General features: G+C 34.9%; 1 protein-coding gene across 1 annotated transcript in view; it reads left to right on the forward strand.

The window, feature by feature from the left end:
- CYLC1 (cylicin 1) overlaps nt 1–22,005 on the forward strand; it is a 77,929-nt gene that overhangs the window by 33,201 nt on the left and 22,723 nt on the right. The window contains 3 exon segments of the mRNA XM_047844012.1: nt 587–705; nt 2,187–2,272; nt 2,274–3,678. Of these exon segments, the coding sequence (XP_047699968.1) occupies nt 587–705; nt 2,187–2,272; nt 2,274–3,678 (1,610 nt within the window).

The following is a 22,005-nucleotide window of genomic DNA, read 5'->3' on the forward strand; positions in this document are numbered from 1 at the left end:
CTCAAGGGTGTATATACCAATCTTTAAATAGGTTTCCCTGAAATAAATTCAGTATTTGGGTTTGTGGCCCTAATTTTTTGTGGCTTGGATGTCATTGAGGTCAGAGGTGTGCTAAAATATATGATCAGATTTAATTAATAGAGACTTTATGGACTACTTTATGCTCTGCATTGTGATATTATGGAGACTATAGAAGTCACATTGTCTGCAAGGTAACCAAAATGACAAAATAAATCAAAATATGTAAGATGATGTTTGAAAAGAAACAGCAAATTTTTCTCCATTTTACATTCCTACTTATTGTATTATATTAACTATTATGATTTAAGTAAAAATTGTGAAAACAAGTTTAATTTAAAAAATAAAGTTACAAATGTAATTTTATATACAATTTAGTGCTAAATGAGGAAATTAGCTTTTATTTTCCCTAATTGATATGCAAATATACTAAAGAATCCAGGGAAGGAAGCTATATTTTGAGTTATAACTTAGTTTAATTTAAGCAATATATTTCTTAAGAATATTTCAGTGCTGATGGAAGTCTTGCTATTAACTGCATCTTGTGCATTGTTCTCACTCATTATAGTCAGTGAATCAAATAGAAAATTATGGAATCAAGATTACTTTACTTTGACATTTCCCAAACCACTCCAGCCAGGTAGAGAAAAGAGATCAAGATCTTCAGAATTACAAATCTCAGTTCCTGTAAGTATTGAAAATGTCATTTTTAACTAAATCTAAGACTATACAATATATTAATTTAAATAAAAAATATGTAATTTGAATTTTAATTCCTTTTGGAAGCAGATATTTTAAATTTATAATTCCCTGTACAACAGACTACCTCCATCTGTTTCAGATATACTTGTATTTATACATAATTCTCATTTTCAAAGGCATTATATAGTAATAGGCTATGGAAACTACAGAACCTAATGATGAAACTGGTGAGATCTCTCAGGAAATGTTTACCAGCTGCAAAAACATCTAAAATTTGAACCTTAGAACATGGGCCAATGTTGATGAGGTTTCAGGGCCTCTCCATTTTCTTTAATCTGGCATTCAGGATACTAGATACAGGGACATTCAAGATTTTACCTCTTTTATATAAAGTGTAAATATCTTATTAATTAGGAAAAGGAAAAACTAGCTTACAGAGGTCACCCATGGTGATATCAAAATATGTTTTAAAAGCATAACCCAAGTCAGAGTAAGTCAATGCATTTATTTGAGTGCCATTTACACATCTTTAGTGATCCAAGTTTCATGCTTCTCTTTATGGTCCTCCTTTAATTCTATATGACCATTTCATTGGTGAAGTCCCTACTGAATAGTTAAAAGAATATAAGAGCTAAATGAAAAATTAGTGTATGAGATCACTATGAAAACCAGATTTGACAGATTTGAGATTAGGGATTTAAAAAAATTACAGTACCTTTACACAAATTAATGGTATAATTTTTTTTTCATTTTATGTCCTTGTTCTGGGAAATAATTCACACCAGGGCTATAAGTCTCTTGATTTGATCAGAGACCTTAAAAGCAGGAGTACAAAGTGAGGCTAAGGCTTGAAGCTTATAGTTATCATAAAAATTGTCATGACAATCCACATGGGCATTCAGATTATTTCTGAGCTAACTTGGGGATGAAAGGTGCACAAAATGTTTCAAATGATCTCTCCTATACAGGGGTTGAAAAGGAACCCACTATCAATTGTGAGGATGAGCCCTTAAATGTCATGGATCATTACGGGCCTGCTCTAATCCCTATAAAAGTCATTGAGAAAATACCAAGATTTCTTCTAAAGTCATTTTATTTCTAATATGGAGTTATCTCACAGACATAACCCACACAGAATGTTGATTTTTTTTCCATTTGAACTAGATGGTTAATGAAAAGCTAGCTTATTTTCATGTTTCAATATTAAAAAGACATAACTCATTTGGGGCACCTGGGTTACTCAGTCAGTTAAAAGTCTGACTGATTGATTTTGGCTCAGGTCATGATCTCATCGTTGTGTGACTGAGCCCTGTATTGGGTTCTGTGCTTGGCATGGAGCCTGCTTGAGATTCTTTCTCTCCTTCTTCCTCTGCGCCAGCCCCACTTGGTCTCTTTCTCTCTCTAAAAATATATACATATTAATAAAACTTATTCAAAAATGATTAAAATTATTCTAATCTTTTCAGAGACATGACAAAAGAAGATTAAAGGAAGTTGAGAAGCCAGATCATATAAGGATAAGGCATTCTTTTAAAAAAAATTCCCAAAGGCCATGTTTACTTAACTGTCAGGAGACAGGCTCTATTCAGAAATCCTTATACTCCTAAAACCCATCCTGAAAATGGAGAATCTGAAAAGTCCAAATATGACAAAAAAGGAAGAACTTTACAAAGAAATCCCAAAAAAAACAAAGGCCAACATGAAACAACTCCAGAATCCAAAACAGTAAATGATGAGGAACCTGAAGGAGGAAATAAATCAGATAAAACTCAATCAAAATTATCACATAAAAGTGAACTATTCGAGAAGCCAAAGTTTAAATTGGAAACAAATCCAGAATCCAGAGATTTTAAGACAGTCTCAATGGATCCAAAAAAAGATAAGAGAGATTCAAAGAAGTCCAAGGACGCAGATAATGAGTTCCTATGTGCAAAGAAGGATTCTAAGGGCTCAAAGAACAATTCTGATGTCAAATCACAGACTTGCTCAAAAAATAGTTCAAATATGGATTTCATATTGTATATAGAGGAGTCTGGTGCTGAATCCATGAAATTGGATATATGGTTAAAGAATTACTCTCACAATAATTCAAAGAAGCCTTCAAAGAAAGACACAAAAAAGGATGCAAAGAGCTCTGATGCTGAATCTGTAGATTCAAAAGATGCAAAGAAAAATGCAAATAAAGATAAGAAAAGTACAAAGAAAGACAGCAAGAAGAAAGATGCAAAGAAAGATGCAGAGTCTACTGATGCAGAATCTGTAGACTCAAAGGATGCAAAGAAAGATTCAAAGAAGGCTAAGAAAGATTCAAAGAAAAATGACAAGAAAAAAGATACAAAGAAAGATGTAGTGTCTACTGATGCTGATTCTGAATCTGAATGGGATTCAAAAAAGGGTAAAAAAGATGAAAAAAATTATAAGAGAAATTCAAAGAAAGATGACAGAAGTAAGTCTGTAATGAAGTCTGAAGAGTCTACTGAAACTGAATCTGATTGGGAGTCAAAGAAGGATAAGTATGATTCAAAGAAGGCTAACAAAGATTCAAAAAAAGATGCCAAGAAACAGGATGCAAGGAAGAGTACAGAGTCTACTGATGCTGAATCTGATGAATCTTCCAAGAAAGACTCAAAGAAGACTAAGACAGTCAAAATTTCAGATGCTGAATCTGAAGACTCTTTATATAAACTGGAAGCTAAAAAGAAAGGAGTTGATGAATCAGATGCCACATCTACAGCTTCAAAGAAGGAAGCACTGGAACTGAAGAAAGAATTCAAAATTTCATCCAAAAAGACTACATTCAAAGAAAAAGGGAAAAAAATAGGTACAGGCAGAGTCCCCCCATCAAGAGAAAGACCACCACTACCTCCTTGTGAGCCTATACTACCATCACCCAAGGTCAAACGTCTCTGTCAGTGCAAGATGCCTCCTCCACCTCTAAAGCCAAGACATGCGCCTTTGGTATGTTTACTGTGCTTTATTTTTAGAAAAAAAGTGACTATAATGAAAATCATTTTAAAGGTTTGAATTTATATTTTCCTTAAGAATAGTTCAGTTTTATTGTAATATTGACAAGTTAGGGACTACCACATAAGAGAGTACTTCAAAAGAATTCGAAAGAGTTGAAAAACAAGTGTCAAAAAGTTAATAATATTTAGACTGGAACAGAGAACTGGCTTGTAACTTAAGGAAACATTTAAAAATATTTGTAAAGAGAACACGACAAGAGTGGTTAAGTGTCCTATTCTTAAGAAGGAATAAAAAATTAAAATTGACTAAAACTTCTACAGTGGCAAATTTTAATGAGGTATGAAGACATTTCCTAGGAAGTTGCTAAATATCAAACAAAATCCAGAGATAGCAGGGTAAAAATGTAACATACAAGGATTCAAATATGCAATTAAATTATTTAATCTATATCTGAAATATATTTATAATTCATCATTCTTACTATTAATCAGAAAAAAAGTTAACTTGCTAGAAGTAACTAGATCCCTCTGGTTTATAACAGTCTCTTTCAGGTTAATTCCCTCTTTAGGGGAGTAAATGCTCTGTAAATTTAATTTCTTTTCTCTCCTCCAGGAGATCTCCTCTTCCATTCCCCTGCCTCCAAAATCTTGCTGTAAAGAGAAGCTTAATTAGACATCTCAGTTTGAATGTAGGGTCTCCTGTTCCCCATGTTGTCCACTATGCTGGCTCTCTCTAATCTTTGGTTGGGGTGTAATTTATTTGCATGGTTTCTGGGCATCAATCTGTGTGCTCTGCTTCCACATAATGTTTATTGTTAATTCTCTTCATGATAGGGCTTATGTTCTCTGTCCTGCTAAATTCAGAACACCTGTAGATATTGCTGAGTCTTAACCTTGAGCTTCTTGTGTTAATTAAATTCTTGCATTAATTAAAATTTCCCTTCCTCCTCTTCCTCCCTGTTTTCCTATTCTTATTTCGTCTCAAATATTCCTCCTCTAATCTTGTGGGGATTTCCCTTTACATTTCATTCCAAGTTTTTTCTATCCTTGGTTTCTAATAAAATTTTATGTATAGATCTCCATTTTTATCTTCCTATATTTTCCTATTTTTATTTAGAAATCTTAAAAAAAAAAACTTCTGTCAAAAATCCTGGACTTTAAGTCCATTTTTTTTCCAAGCAGACTCAAAAAGTCAGCTTTGAGACTTGAAACTAATTCATGACTTCTTTGTTAAAGGATAAGTCTTGGAGGTTGAATCAATGGATGAGTGGCCACTAGCGCAACAAGATTTACAAGAAATAAGAATGTATTGGTGTATAAATTTTAATGTAAATGAAAAAAAAAGACCTTCAAGTAGCTGCATTATTTTCCATTAGATTTTTTTAATGAAAAATAAGTAAAATACAAGAAATCCAGTTGGGGACATAGATTGATTTTAATTGTAGAAGAAAACCTTTCAGGGTGTGTTATGGGCTTGTATACATTCAGACTGTCGCTTTAATAAACTTCCATGTGCATAGCTACCATTTAATTAGGCTCTTCCATCTCTATCACTTTACTGAAACTGCTCTTTCCAAGATTGCCATATATATGCTTGTGGCCACATCCACTGGTTTCTCCTCTCTCATCTTACCAACAGCATTTAAAATAACCTCTCTCTCTTCCTAAAAAAAAAAATGCATTTTACTTCTAGGACTCAACTGTCATGTTTTCTTTCTACTTGTAGTTTTTGCCACCCTTATTGTAACCCCTCTTCCTCATCTTTGATGTTGCAGTGACCTAAGACTTGGTTCCTGACCTTTTATATCTACAACCTTTCTTTGGTAAACTCATCTAATCCAATGGCTTTAAATATCATCTATGTTTTAATTACTTCAAAATTAATACGTCTAGCTTGATCTTTCCATTGAGGAACTAATTCTTATATCTAAGCACCTACCTGAAATTTTTAGCATGAATTCTACTAGGCATCTCAAATTTAACATATCTTAACAACTCTCAACCCATTCCAAAACCTATACCTCCCCAGCCTTCTCCATCTTAGTAATGGTGCTGCCATCCACTCATTTGCTCTTTTAAAATCTGTATATCATCTATGATTCATCCATTTCGTCACTCACACATGTGATCAATCAATAAAATTTCTGTACTTTAGCTCCAAAATATATCCTGAATCAGTCCACTTCTCTGCATCTCAATTACTACTACTTTAATAGTTTCCATCATCATCTTTCTTGAAATTCTACAAAGGTTTCTAAGTAGTCTTGGTATCTCTATTCTCTACTGCTTCAAACACTTACCCTGGTTTTCAATGCCTACATTATCTAGACCCTACCTATTTTCCACCCTCATTTTGTATCATGTTTCCCCTTTTATTATATAATTTAGCCAAGCTAGCATGTGTTGTTTGATTCTTATACACACCAAGATTGTTTTCTTGCCAGGGATTTATGTATTTATGTATTTATTTAATGTTATTATAGAGTGATATAGGTTTAGAGTCATTGTGATGTCTGTAGGTTTCATGCTTGTAGTGATGTCTCTGGTACTTTATCTCACAGGATCCCCCTTAGGATCTCTTGTACGGCTGGTTTAGTGGTGACGAATTCCTTCAGTTTTTGCTTGCTTGGGAAGACCTTTATCTCTCCTTTTATTCTAAATGACAGACTTGCTGGATAACGGATTCTCAGCTGCATATTTTTTCTGTTCATCGCATGGAAGATCTCCTGCCATTCCTTTCTGGCCTGCCAAGTTTCAAAAGAGAGATCAGTCACGAGTCTTATAGGTCTCCCTTTATATGTTAGAGCACGTTTATCTCTAGCTGCTTTCAGAATTTTCTCTTTATCCTTGTATTTTGCCAGTTTCACTGTGATATGTTGTGCAGAAGATCGATTCAAGTTATGTCTTAAGGGAGTTCTCTGTGCCTCTTGGATTTCAATGCCTTTTTCCTTCCCCAGTTCAGGGAAGTTCTCAGCTATTATTTCTTCAAGTACCCCTTCGGCACCTTTCCTTCTCTCTTCCTCCTCTGGAATACCAATTATGCGTAGATTATTTCTCTTTAGTGCATCACTTAGTTCTCTAATTTTCCCCTCATACTCCTGGATTTTTTTATCTCTCTTTTTCTCATCTTCTTCTTTTCCCATAATTTTATCTTCTATTCTCCCCTCTGCCTCTTCAATCCGGGCCATAGTTGTCTCCATTTTATTTTGCAGTTCATTGATAGCATTTTTATCTCCTCCTAGCTGTTCCTTAGTCCCTTGATCTCTGTATCAAGAGATTCTCTGCTGTCCTTTATACTGTTTTCAAGCCCAGCAATTAATTTTATGACTATTATTCTAAATTCACTTTCTGTTATATTGTTTAAATCATTTTTGCTCAGTTCGTTAGCTGTTGTTATTTCCTGGATGTTTTTCTGAGGGGAATTCTTCTGTTTCATCATTTTGGATAGTCCCTGGAGTGGTGTGGGACTGTGGGGCACTTCCCCTGTGCTGTCTTGAATAACTTGCGTTGGTGGGCGGGGCCGCAGTCAGACCTGATGTCTTCCCCCAGCGCACAGCTGGGGCCACAGTCAGACTGGTGTGTACCTTCTCTTCCCCTCTCCTAGGGGCGGGATTCACTGTGGGGTGGTGTGGCCCATCTGGGCTACTTGCACACTGCCAGGCTTGTGGTGCTGGGGATCTGGTGTATTAGCTGGGGTGGGTAGGCAAGGTGCTCAGGGGCAGGAGGGGCAGGCTTAGATCGCTTCTCCTTAAGTGATCCACTTCAGGAGGGGCCCTGTGGCAGCGGGAGGGAGTCAGACCCGCCAGAGTGATGGATCTGTAGAAGCACAGCATTGGGTGTTTGCACGGAGCAAGCAAGTTCCCAGGCAGGAACTGGGTCCCTTTGGGATTTTGGCTGGGGGATGGGTGAGGGAGATGGCGCTGGCAAGCGCCTTTGTTCCCCGCCAAGCTGAGCTCTGTCGTCCAGGGCTCAACAACTCTCCCTCCCGTTGTCCTCCAGCCCTCCCGCTCTCAGAGCAGAGCTGTTAGCTTATAACCTTCCAGATGTCAAGTCCCGCTTGCTGTCGGAACACACTCCATCCGGCCCCTCCGCTTTTGCCAGCCAGACTCTGGGGCTCTGCGGGCCGCCCCTCCGCACCGGCTCCCTCCCGCCAGTCCATGGAGCGCGCACCGCCTCTCTGCTCTTCCTACCCTCTTCCGTGGGCCTCTCCTCTGCGCTTGGCTCTGGAGACTCCGTTCTGATAGTCTTTTGGCGGTTTTCTGGGTTATTTAGGCAGGCGTAGGTGGAATCTAAATGATCAGCAGGACGCGTGGTGAGGCCAGCGTCCTCCTATGCCGCCATCTTCCCCAAGAACTGTATCCACCATTCCAAAAGCAGCATGTGAGATATATTTTGTTGGTTAAGAACATGGTTTCTCTAAAGAGCTGCAGACCATATGATACTAATGGACTTTCTGACATCTGTTTTTCCAAGCATTTCTACTCACACAAAATGAACAAATAATAAGGCATATTTTTTAAAAGAGTGTGGGGAGTCACAAAAGGGAATTGTGCATTCTAAGTGGAAGTCACAAAAGGATACATATATATTTTTTTCTCATTTTTATCCAGGGAATTTATAAAAAAACTGTTAATAAGCCTTAGGTCTGTTTTAGTATGGGCTCAATGAATTATACTACTGTTCATAATTATCATAATGGACATAATAAGGGCTAATGTCATGTTTCAAGATCACCTCTGTTTATATTCCTGTATTAAAATAATTGACATTTGAAATTATGTTAGTAAAACATGTCATGATTCATAAACTGGAATAAAAAAAATAATTCAACTTAATATACAATGTTATATTAGTTTCAGGTATATAATATACTTTTTAAATCCTATATCTTTCTCAGTGCTCATCAAGATAAGTGTACTTTTAATCCCCTTTACTCATTTCACCGCCTCCCCTCTGAAAACTACAAGTTTATTCTCTCTATATAAGGGTGTGTCTTGTTTGTCGCTTTTATTCTATGTATTTGTTTTGTATCTTAAATTCCACAGAGTGAAACACGGTATTTGTCTTTCTCTGATTGACTTATTTAATTTAGCGTTATACCTTCTAATCCATCCATGTTACAAATGGGAAGATTTCATTCCTTTTCATGGCTAAGTATTATTCCATTGTGTAGATGTACCAGTTCTTTTTTATTCTTTCATCTATCAGAGCACACTTAAGATGCTACTGTATCTTGAATATTGTAAATAATGCTGCAATAAACATTGTGGTGCATATATTATTTAAATTAGTTTTCTTGTTTTCTTTGGGTAAATACCAAGAAGTGGAATTACTGAAGATATGGTAATTATATTTTTAATTTTTAAAGGAATATCCTTATTGTTTTCTGCAGTGAATATAGCAATTTGCATACCCACACAGTGTGCACGAAGATTTCTTTTTCTCTACATCTTCACCAAAATTTGTTATTTATTTATTTATTTTAGCCATTCTGACAGGTGTGAGGTAATATCTTACTGTTGTTTTGATTTGCATTCCTTGATGGTTAGTGATGTTGAGCATCTTTATATATATATTTTTTTTTCACCCTCTGTATGTCTTCTTTGGAAAATGTCTATACATGTCTTTGGCCCATTTTTAATTGGATTATTTTATGTTGAATTATAAAAATTGTTTGTATATTTTGGATATTAACCCTTTATCAGATGCAAATATATCTTTTGCAAATATCCTCCCTCATTCAGTTGGGTATAGTTTTGTTTTGTTGCTATTCCGCTTCACTAGGCAGAAGTTACACATTTTGGTATAGTCCCAATAATTTAAATTAGTTCTAGTTTCCATTGCCAAAGGAGACATATCTAGAAAAATTGTTTTGATGACTGATGTCAAAGAGATTATTGCTTATATTTTATGCTAGGAATTTTATACTTTCAGGTTTCACATGTGTGTCTAATCTTTAAGTTTTTTTGTGTGTGTATGGTGTAAGAAAGTGGTACAGTTTATTTATTTATTTATTTATTTATTTGCATGTAGCTGTTTAATTTTCTCAACACCATTTTTTGAGGAGACTGTTTTTTCCTCATGGTATATTCTTGCTTCCTTTGTTGAAGATTAATTGACTGTATAATCCTACGTTTATTTCTGGGCAATCTATTCTCTCCCATTGATTTATGTGTATCTTCTTCTGCCAGAATTATATTGTTCTGGTTACTACAGCTTTGTAGTATATCTTTAAATATGAGATAGTGATAGCTCCAGCTTTGTTCCCTTTCTCACGATTGCTTTGGCCATTTAGAGTCTTTTGTGATTCCACACATTTTGGGATTCTTTGTTGTACTTTTGTGAAAAATGCTGTTGGTATTTTGATAGGGATTGCATTAAATATGTAGATTGCTTTTGGTAGTGTGGACATATAAACAATACTTGTTCTCCCGATTCATGAACATGGACTATCCTTCCATTTGTTTGTGTCATCTTCAATTTCTTTCATTAATGTTTAACATTTTTTGGAGTACACGTCATTTACCACTTTGGTTAAGTGTATTCCTAGAAATTTAATTCCTTTTGGTGCAATATAAATGGGATTCTTTTTAAAAAATTTTTATTCATATTCTAGTTAATTAACATACAGTGCAGTATTGGTTTCAGAAGTGAAATTTAGTGATTCATCACTTATATATAACTCCCAGTGCTCATCACAAATGTGCCCTCCTTAATATCCATCACCCATCTAGTCCATCCCCCACCAACCTCAATCTGTCAACCATCAGTTTGCTATCTTTAAGAGTCTCTTGTTGGGGCGCCTGGGTGGCGCAGTCGGTTAAGCGTCCGACTTCAGCCAGGTCACGATCTTGCGGTCCGTGAGTTCGAGCCCCGCGTCGGGCTCTGGGCTGATGGCTCAGAGCCTGGAGCCTGTTTCTGATTCTGTGTCCCTCTCTCTCTGCCCCTCCCCCGTTCATGCTCTGTCTCTCTCTCTGTCCCAAAAATAAATAAACGTTGAAAAAAAAAAAAAGAGTCTCTTGTGGTTGTTTTCCTCTCTCTTTTTTCACCCTTTCACTTATTGTCATCTGTTTTGTTTCTTAAATTCCACATATGAGTGAAATCATATAGTATTTGTTCTATTCTGAACTGACTTATTTCATGTTTCATGATACACTGTAGCTCCATGCATGTAATCATAGATAGCAAGATTTCATTCTTTGTGATGGCTGAATACACACACACACACACACACATGCATGCACGCACATGCACATCTTCTTTAACCATTCACCAGTCAATGGACATTTGGGCTATTTCCATAGTTTGGCTATTTTTGATAATGCTGCTATAAACATCAGGTGCATATATCCCTTTGAATCTGTATTTTTGTATCCCTTGGGTAAATACCTAATAGTGCAATTGCTGGATAGTAGGGCAGTTCTATTTTTAGTTTTTCAAAGAGCCTCCATACTGTTCTCCAGAATGGCTGCAGCAGTTTGCATTCCTACCAACAATGCAAGAGGGTTCACCTTTCTCCACATCCTAGCTAATACCTGTTGTTTCTTGTGCTGTTCCTTTAACAATTCTGACAGAGGTGAGGTGGTATCTTACCATGGTTTTTATTTGTATTTCCCTGAAGATGAGTGATGTTGAGCGTCTTATCATGTGTCTGTTACCCTTCTGGATGTCTTCTTTGGAAAAGTGTCTATTCAATTTTTCTGCCCATTTCTTAACTGAATTATTTGGCTTTTTTTTTTGAGGGGGGTGAGTTGTATAAGTTCGTTATATATTTTGGATACTTACCCTTTACTGATATGTAATTTGCAAACATCTTCTCCCATTCTGTGGGTTGCCTTTTAATTTTGTTGACTGTTTCCTTCTCTACAGAGAAGGTTTTGTCTTGGTGAAGTCCCAATAGTTCATTTTTGCTTTTGTTTCCCTTGCCTCTAGTGTCTTGTTTAATAAGAAGTTGCTACATTCGAGGTCAAAGAATTTGCTGCCTGTGTTCTTCTCTAGGATTTGGATAGTTTCTTGTCTCACATTTAGGTCTTTTAACCATTTTTGAATTTATTTTTGTATACAGTGTAAGAAAGTGGTTCGGTTTCCTTTTTCTGTATGTTGTTGTCCAGTTTTCCCAACACAATTTGGTGAAGATACTGTCTTTTTTTCATTGGATATTCCTTCCTGCTTTATCAAAGATTAGTTGACCATATACTTATAAGTGAATTTCTGGGTTTTCTCTTCTGCTCCATTGATCTGTATGTCTTTTTTGGTGACATACCATACTGTCTTTATGACTACAAGTTGTAATAAGCTTGCAACCAAGAATTGTGATGCCTCCAGTTTTGTTCTTCTTGTTCAGAATTGCTTTGGCTATTCAGGGTCTTTTGTGGTTCATACAAATTTTAAGATCATTTGTTCTATGTCTGAAAAATGCTGGTGGAATTTTGGTAAATATTGCATTAAATGTGTAGATTGATTTAGGTAATATAGATATTTTAGCAATGTTTGTTCTTCCAATCCTTGAGCATGGAATGTGTTTCTGTTTCTTTGTGTCCTCTTCAATTTCTTTCATAAGTGCTCTATAGTTTTCAGAGTACAGATCTTTTACCTCCTTGGTTAGGTTTATTCCTATTTATCTTACGGTTTTGGTGCAGTTGCAAATGGGATCAATTCCTTGATTTCTTTTTATGCTGTTTCTTTATTGGTTTACTGAAATGCAGCAGATTTCTGTACATTGATTTTATATCCTGGGACTGTACTGAATTCATGTATTAGTTCTAGCAACACTTTTTTAGCAGTCTTTCAGGTTTTCTACATAGAGTATCATGTCATCTGCAAATAGTGAAAGTTTGAGGTCTTCATTGCTGATTTGAATGTCTTTTATTTATTTTTTTTTCTGATTGCTGAGACTGACATCCAGTACTATGTTAAATACTAATAGCATAAGTGGATATCTTTGTCTTGTTCCTTACCATAGGGGAAAGGCTCTCAGTTGTTCCCCATTGCAGATGATATTAGTTAGGGGTCTTTAGTATATGGCCTTTATGATGTTGAAGTATGTTCCATCTACACTTACTTTGTTGATATTTTTTAATCAAGAATGGATGCTGTATTTCGCCTAACGCTTTTCCTGAATTTATTGAGAGGATCATATGGTTCTTATCCTTTATTTTCTTAATGTGGTGTATCACATTGATTGCCTTGCAAATATTGAACCAGCCCTGCAGCCCAGGAGTAAATCCCACTTGATCATGGTGAATAATCTTTTAATGTATTTTTGAATTCGATTTGCTAGTATCTTGTGGAAAATTTTTGCTTCCATGTTCATCAGGGCTATTGTCCTATAATTCTTTTTAGTGGGGTCTTTGGATTTGGAAACAAGGTAATGCTCATGGAATGAGTTGGGAAGTTTTCCTTCCATTTCTACTTTTTGGACAAGTTTGAGGAAAAATAGGTATTAACTCTTCTTTAAATGACTGGTAGAATTCCCCTGGGAAGCCATCTGGCCCTGGACTTTTGTACGTTGGAAGATTTTTGTTTGCTGATTCAATTTCCTTGCTGGTTATGGGTCTGTTCAAATTTTCTATTTCTTCTTGCTTCAGTTTTGGTATTTTGTGAGATTCTAAGAATTTGTCCATTTTTCCAGATTGCCCAGTTCGTTGGAACAATTTTTTAAAAAATAATATTCTCTTATACTTGATTATATTTCAGTGATGTTGGCTGTGATTTCTCCTAATTCATTAATGATTTTATCTATTTGGGTTCTGTATATTTGTTTTTGAAAAGGCTGGGGGTTATTAATTTCATTAATTTTTTCTAACAGCTCTTATTTTTGTTGATCTTTTGTGTGTGTGTGTGTGTGTGTGTGTGTGTGTGTCTGTGTGTGTGTGTGTGTGTGTTTTCTTTTTGTTCCTGTATCATTTGTTTCTGTTCTAATCTTTACTATTTCCCTTCTTCTGCTGGCTTTAGGCTTTATTTGCTGTTCCTTTTCTTGCTCCTCTAGGTATTAAGTTTAACTTGTGTATTTGATACTTTTCTTGCTTCTTGATGTAGGCTTGTATTACAATATACTTCCCTCTTAGGACTGCCTTTGCTGCATCCCAAAGGTTTTGGACTCTTGTGTTTTTATTTTTCTTTCATCCCATGTACTTTTAAATTTCTTCTTTACTTTCCTGGTTATGCTATTCATTCCTTGGTAGGATGTTCTTTAACCTCCATTTTGTTGTGGTCTTTCCAATTTTTTTCTTGTAGTGATTTCAAGTCTCATAGTGTTGCAGTTTGAAAAGATGCGTGAATATGATTTCAATGGTTTTGAATTTTCTGAGACTTGTTTTATGGCCTAAATATGATCTATTCTGGACAGTGTTCCATGTGTACTTGGTAAGAATGTGTATTCCCATGTTTTTAGATGGTGTTCTCTGAATATATATGTTAGATGCAATGTGTCATTTAAAGCTACTGTTTCCTTATTGATTTTCTGTCTGGATGATCTATCCATTGATGTAAGTGGGGTGTTGAAATCCCCTACTATTATTGCATTACCATCATTTTCTTCTTTGTATCTCTTAATAGTTGCTTATGTATTTGGGTAGTTCCAGGTTGGAAGCATAGAGATTTACAATTGTTATACTTTTTGTTGGATTAATAGTTTTATCATTGTGTAGTGCCCTTCTTTATCTCTTGTTATAGACTTTGTTTTAAAGCCTATTTTTTCAATATAAATATTGTTAACCTAGCTTTCTTTTACCTTTTTACTCTAGCTTTTCTTTCATTGGCACTATAAATACTTTTTTAACCTCTCACTTTCACTGAAGTAAATCTCTTGTAGGGGGCATATGGATTGATCTTGCTTTTCCATCCATTCAGTCATCCTAAGTGTTTTTATTGGAGCACTTAATCTATGTATATTCAGATTAATTATTGATAAGTATGTATTTATTGCCATTTTGTTATTTCTTTCATGACTGTTTTTGTAGTTCTCTGTTCCTTTCTGCTCTAGCTTTCTTCTCATGCGGTTTTCTGGTTTTCCTTAGTGATATGCTTGGATTCTTTTATCTTTATTTATTGTATACCTATTGCATGTTTTTAATTTGTGGTTACTATTAGGTTGATATATAAGATCCAATGAATATAGCAGTCTATATTAAGTTAATGAAAATTTGAACCTATCCTAAACACTAAATCTTTACTTCCTGTCATGTTTTATGTATATATGATACTTTACATTCTTTTATTTTATTAATCCTATCACTAATTTCATACATATAATTGATTTTACTGCTTTGTGCTTTAACCTCCATATTGGTTTTATAAGTGACTAATCTACTACCCTTATTATGTTTGTATTTACCTGTGATTTTTTCTCTTTTCTAATGTTCTTACTCCTGATATAGTCTTTCCTTTCCACTCAAGGATTCCCCTTAACGTTTCTTATAAGACTCATTTAGTGGAATTTATTTAACTTTTGTTTGTTTGCAAAACTACTCTTTATCTCTTCTTCTATTTTGAATGATAGCTCTGTTGAATGGAGTATTCTTGCCTGTAGGTTGTCTTCGGTCAGCACTTTGAATCTATTATGCCACTTGCAAGCCTTGCAAAATTTCTGCTAGACAGACAGTTTTGATCCCTGTCCTATTAAAGACCAGGGCTGGAGCTGCCTTTGGCTTAAAATTGGCTCAGATACTATACTTGCTCTCAGCCCATTTGCCAGGCAGGGCTGTGGTCACACTGAACTGCAGAATGCTCTTCCTGAATTTTCCCCTAGGAGGCTTTTGTTGGAGGGTAGGGTTACAATCAGGCCAGATTTTGCCCCTAATTTGTCTGTGGGGGTTTCAGTGACCTTGAACTACAGGACTCTCTCCTTGAGCTGCCCCCATGATGTTTTCTTGGTGGCCAGAGCTAGCAATCAGATCAGATGTCTGCCTCAGCCCACTGTGGGGGCTGCAGTGTGTGGTTATCTTCCCCTATCCCTAAGGTAAGAGTCACTTTGGAGTGGTGATGGTCACTGTTGGGGCTTCTTGCAGAATGAGACACAACAAGCACGACTTTAAAGGGACTCCTGCCAAATGGAGTGGGTTGGATGGGGTGAGTCTGCAGAAGAGTGCTGGGGCAGGAGGTGTGATATTGGCAAGGTAGATGCCCTTCCCTACTGTGGAGTCTTGAAGTATAATACCTGGCTAGAGCCAAGCACCTTTCAAACTGCTGCTCCTATGCTGTATCTCAGTGGATTTGTTTGTTATGCTGTTTCTTTACAGGCAGCAACCCAGTTTCCTATTGCCTTTGGCTCTCTCAGAGCTGAGCTAGTTTATTTTTCAAGTACCCAGGGTTAAGCCCCACTGATTGTAAAAACTTAAGAAGTTAAGCCCCACTGGTTTGCAACGCCAAATGTTATGGAAATACATCTTCCAAGTTCAGGTTTTCTATGTCTTGGGTGCCTGATGTGGGATCTGTTCCTCTCCCCTTTTTATATTTGTAGTGTCCCTCCCATTTGTGGTCAGACTCACTAGGAGTTTTGTTTTTGACTGGGTCTCTGCCTCTGTTAGCATTTTCTACGTGGCCTCCTCTGTCTGATTAATGGTGGAGAGTCTCTTTTGCCAGTCTGCAGGTAATTTTCTGGGTTAGTTGCACTGATGTCGCTATTATCTAGGTGTATCAGGTGGGATAAAGTTAGCTTAGGATCCTCCTATTCTGCCATACTCCCAGGTTTCCCTGGAAAAGTTGTTTATACTTCACTTACTAAGGTAGAAAACTAGTATTATGCTTAAAGTTCTTTGTTTCCTATTCTTTTTTTTTCTTTTTATTTAGGTGTAATTGACATGTAACATTATATTAGTTTCAGATGTACAACATAAAAATTTAGTATTTATATATATTGAGAAATGATCATCACAATAAATTAAGTTAACATCCATCACCATTAATAATACAAAATTTTTTTCTTGAGATGAAAACTTTTAAAATATACTCTTTCAGTGCTATCAAATATACTATACAGCATAATGAACTATAGTCACCATGATGTATATTACATATCCATGACTTCTTTGTTTTTATAACTTGATGCTTGTAATTTTTAACTGCTTTCACCCACTTCATCCATTCCCCAGCCTCCACACATATGACAACCACAAATGTGTTCTCTGTATCCACTCTCCCATTTTTTTTAATTTCCACATATAAGTGAAATCATACAGTGTCTCTATCTGACTTACTACACTTAGCATAATTCCTTCAAGTTTCATACATAGTACAAGATTTTCTTCTTTTTAAGGCTGAATAACATTCCATTGTGTGTATGTGTGTGTGCGTGTGTGTGTGTGTGTGTGTGCTATTTTTTTATTTGAATATAGTTAACACAATGCTACATTTGGTGTACCACATTCAGGTACGTTCAGGCATACAACATAGTATTTGAAAATTGTATACATTATGCTATGTTTGCCACTAGTGTAGCTACCATCGGTCCCCCACATCACTATAGCAATATAAATGACTAAATTTTTTATGCTGTGCTTTTTATTACTGTGACTTATTATTCAATAACTTTTGGAATCAAATCCAAAATGCCACCAACATGATTAATGTCAAGGAGTTTATTGCTTATATATTCTTCTAAGAGTTTTATGGTTCTGAATTTACATTTAAATCTTTAATCCGTTTTTGAGTTAATTTTTATGTATGGTGTAAGACAATGGTTCAGTTTCACTCTTTTTCATGTGGCTGTCAAGGTTTCCCAAACCACTTTTGAAGACACTGTCATTTCCCCCATTGAATATTCGTGGCCCCTTTGTCATAACCAAATTGACTTTATGTGTATGGGTTTATTTCTTATCTCTCTATCTTGCTCCATTGAACTCTTTGTCTGTTTTTGTACCAGTACCATATTATTATGACTATTATAGCTTTGCAGTATAGTCTGAAATCAGGTAGCATGACACTTCCAGTTTTCTTGTTTTTTCTCAACATTACTTTGATTTTTCAAGGTCTTTTATCATTTTTATACAGATTTTAATATTGTTATATCTATTTCTGTGAAAATATCATTGGAATTTTTTTAAGGATTGTGTTAAATCTGTAGAGTGTTTTTGGTAGCATAGATATGTTAACAATATTAATTCTTCAGATCCATTAGCATAGAATACTTTTCTATTTTTTTGTGTCTTCCATTTTTTTCTTCAATGTCTTATAGTTTTCAGAGTCCAGGTGTTTCACCTCCTTGGTTAAATTTATATCTGGATATTTTTTGGATACAATTGTAAGTGTAATTGTTTTCTTCATTTTTGTTTCTGCTAGTTCATTATTATTGTGTAGAAAAACAACAGGATTTTGTGTATTAATTTTCTATCCTGCAACTTTGTTGAATGCTTTTATTAGTTCTTACAGATTTTGGTGGTTAGTGTTTATAATGTATAATATGTTATCTGCAAATGGAGACAGTTTTACTTTTTCCTTTCTGATTTGGTTGACTTGTTAATTGAAGTATAATTAACATACAATGTTATATTATTTTCAAATGTACAGCATACTGCTTTTACAATTCTATACATTATGATAAGTGTACTGACCATCTATCACCAAACATTATTACTATCTTATTGACTATATTCCCTATGGTGCTCTTTTCATCTCTGTGATTTATTTTGTAATTGGAAGTTTGTATGTCTTAACGCTCTTTAACTTTTTCTGGTATGAATGATGTTAATTTCTTGTTTGTACCTAAATGTTCTGACTAGGACTTTCAATGCTATGTTGAATAAAAATGATGAGAATGATAATTCTTGTGTCTAATCTTAGGGGGAAAATGTCCAGTTTTAACCATTAAATATGATGTTAGCTGTGGATTTTGTCTCATATAAGCTTTCTTAGGTTGAAGCACATTCTGTCTATACCCAGTGTATTGAGTTATCATAAAGGAATGTTGAATTTTTTCATACATGTTTTCTGCATCTATTAAAATGAGTTTTGTTAACATGGTGTATAACATTGATGTGCAGATGTTGAACCATCCTTGCATCCCTGGAATTTATCCTATTTGTTCATGTTGTATGATTCTTTTAATGTATTGTTGATTTCAGTTTTGCTAGTATTTGCCTAAGGATTTTTTCTATCTATATTCATCAGGGATATTGGCCTCTACTTTGCTTGTGGTATCCTTGAGTGGTTTTAGGATATGGATAAATAAAATGAGTTCAGCAATGTTACTTCCTCTTTTATATTTTTAGAAGAGTTTGAGAAGGATTGGTATTAGTTCTTCTTTAAATATTTGATAAAATTTTGCAGGGAAACCCTCTGACTCTCAACTTTTGTTGGGAGGTTTTTGATTACTTATTCAACCTCCTTGCTAGTAATCAGTCTGTTCAGATATTGTATTTCTTTTGATTCCATCTTGCAATGTTGTATGTTGCTAGGATTTATCAAATTCTTCATTGTAGTCTCTTATGATCCTTTGTATTTCTGTTGTAACAAAATCTGTAATGTATTTTTTTTCTTTTCTGATTTTATTTATTTGATATTTTTCTTGGTGAGGCTAGGTAAAGGTTTATCAATTTTGTTTATCTTTCCAAAACACGATCTCTTGGTTTCATTGATCTTTTTTTCTATTATCTTCTTAGTCTCTTTTTCATTTATTTCTGCTTTGACCTTTGTTAATTCCTTCATTCTACTAATTTTCGGTTTTGCTTAATCTTTTTTTTTAAATTTCTTGAGTTGTAGAGCTAGTTTTATTATTTGAGAATTGTCTCTCTATTTTTTATGTATTATTATTATTTTTTTTTGAATCAGGTATTTCTCAGTATGAATTTTTTCTTAGAATTGCTTTTTCTTCTACCCATAAGTTTAGGTAAGTTGTATTTACATTTTAATTTCTCAAGTTATATTTTTTAAGTTTATTTAATTTTAGGGGAAGGAGAGGCAGAGAGAGAGGTAGAGAGAGTATCGTAAGCAGGCTATGCCATCAGTTCAGAGCCTGATTCAGGGCTTGATCTCATGACCCATGAGAGCATGACCTGAGCTGAAATCGAGTTAGACACAACTAATTTAGCCACCCAGGTGCCCTGGCAAGTTACATTTTAATTCCTTTTTTGATTTCTTCTTTGACACATTGGTTATTTAGTAGCATGTTTTTAACTTTCCACGTAATATAAATTTTCTACGCTTCTTTATGTAATTTATCATTATGTTCAGAAAAGATGCTTGATATTATTTAAATCTCCTTAATATTTTATTAAAAAATTTTGTTTAATATTTATTTATTTCTGAGACAGAGAGAGACAGAGCATGAGTGGGGGAGGGGCAGGGTGAGAGGGAGACACAGAATCCGAAGCAGGCTACAGGCTCCAAGCTGTCAGCACAGAGACCAACACGGGGCTTGAACCAACGAACTGTGAGATCATGACCTGAGCCGAAGTCGGTCGCTCAACCAACTGAGCCACCCAGGCTCCTTAATTTTTTAAGACTGGTTTCATGGCTTAACATATTATTGATCCTGGAGCATTTTTCACCTGCACTTGAGAATAATATATATTTTACCGATTTTATTTGGAATGGTTTGTATATATCTGTTAAGTTTATTTTGTATAATGTATTGTTTAAAACTGAATTTTCCTTATTGATTTTCTGTCTTATGGTCAAATTTAAATATTTTCTTACTAACAAAAGTAATACAAATTTTTTATAACAACTAAAATACAAAATATGTAAAAAGTTACTAAATCCTTATGCTCACTCCTGTACTTCTAAGTTCCTTAGCATATATCCTCTTGAGATAACCAGTATTACCATCCTGGTGTTCATTTTTCTTTTGCACCAACACCTTGTACATACAAGTGTATGTAAGCAGAAGCAGATAGAGAGATAAATAATTTGTTTTGACTAAACTAAAATCATACATATGCTGTACTTTACAATTTAATTTTTTACCTGACAATATCCTAATTATCTCTATAAACCAGGAGATATGTATCTAATGCTATTGCTTTAAGTTCCATCTTATTTATGAAAATACACACATAATTTAATTCTCCAAGATGCCATACATTCTGGATTTGCTAACATCAGTTTTTTTAGTTTTTATTTTGGCTTGTTTTCCCACTGCCCATTTCTACCCTTATCCATTTCCACTTATTTTCTTCGGATAACAATCAACAACCTCTTACTATGTAGCATGCCTTACTTTTATTAAATATTCACTTCACCATATCAAACCTTGAAATACACACACACACACACACACACACACACACACATGAGAATGGGAAAGGTGCAGAAAGCAGAAGAGAGGGCGATGTTTTGTTAGTTTTATTTAAAGGCAAAAAAATAAACATACATCTCTGCATCCAAGTTAGTAATATATGTTACAGCTCTTCCTCTAACCATTCTAATGGATGCATAATAATTCACTGATACCTTAACTTGCATGTCCCTATTAGTGACCTTGAAAATATTTTGAATGTATTTTGGTCACTTTGGTTTGATAATTTGAGAATCATGGCTTTGTATCCTTTGTCCATTTTTCTCATTGGATATTTAGAGATTATTGTCAATTTATAAAAGACTTTATTTATTATAGATATAAGTCTCTGTTGTTCTTCTTTGTTGTAATTTTCCCTACTCTCATATATCTATTGTTTTTATGTTTTTTTATTTTATTTTTTAAAATTTACATCCAAATTTGTAAGCATACAGTGCAACTATGATTTCAGGAGTAGATTCCTTAGTGCCCCTTACCCGTTTCGCTCATCCCCCCTCCCACATCCCCTACTGTAACCCTCTGTTTGTTCTCCATATTTATGACTCTCTTCTGTTTTGTCCCCCTTCCTGTTTTTATATTGTTTTTGTTTTCCTTCCCTTATGTTCATCTATTTTGTCTCTCAAAGCCCTAATATCAGTGAAGTCATATGATTTTTGTCTTTCTCTGACTAATTTCACTTAGTATAATACCCTCCAGTTCCATCCATGTAGTTGCAAATGGCAAGATTTCATTCTTTTTGGTTGCTGAGTAATAATATATATAAATTATATATTAATTAATTAATATATATTAATATATATTAATATATATATTATATATCTTCTTTATCCATTCATCCATCGATAGACGTTTGGGCTCTTTCCATACTTTGGCTATTGTTGATAGTGCAGCTATAAACATGGAGGTGCATGTGTCCCTTCGAAACAGCATACCTGTATACCGTGGATAAATGCCTAGTAGTGCAATTGCTGGGTCATAGGGTAGTTCTATTTTTAGTTTTTTGAGGAACCTCCATACTGTTTCCCAGAGTGGCTGCACCAGCTTGCATTCTGACCAACAATGCAAAAGAGATCCTCTTTCTCCACA

Source organism: Prionailurus viverrinus, chromosome X (genome assembly GCF_022837055.1).
Source record: "Prionailurus viverrinus isolate Anna chromosome X, UM_Priviv_1.0, whole genome shotgun sequence".
NCBI lineage: Eukaryota > Metazoa > Chordata > Mammalia > Carnivora > Felidae > Prionailurus > Prionailurus viverrinus.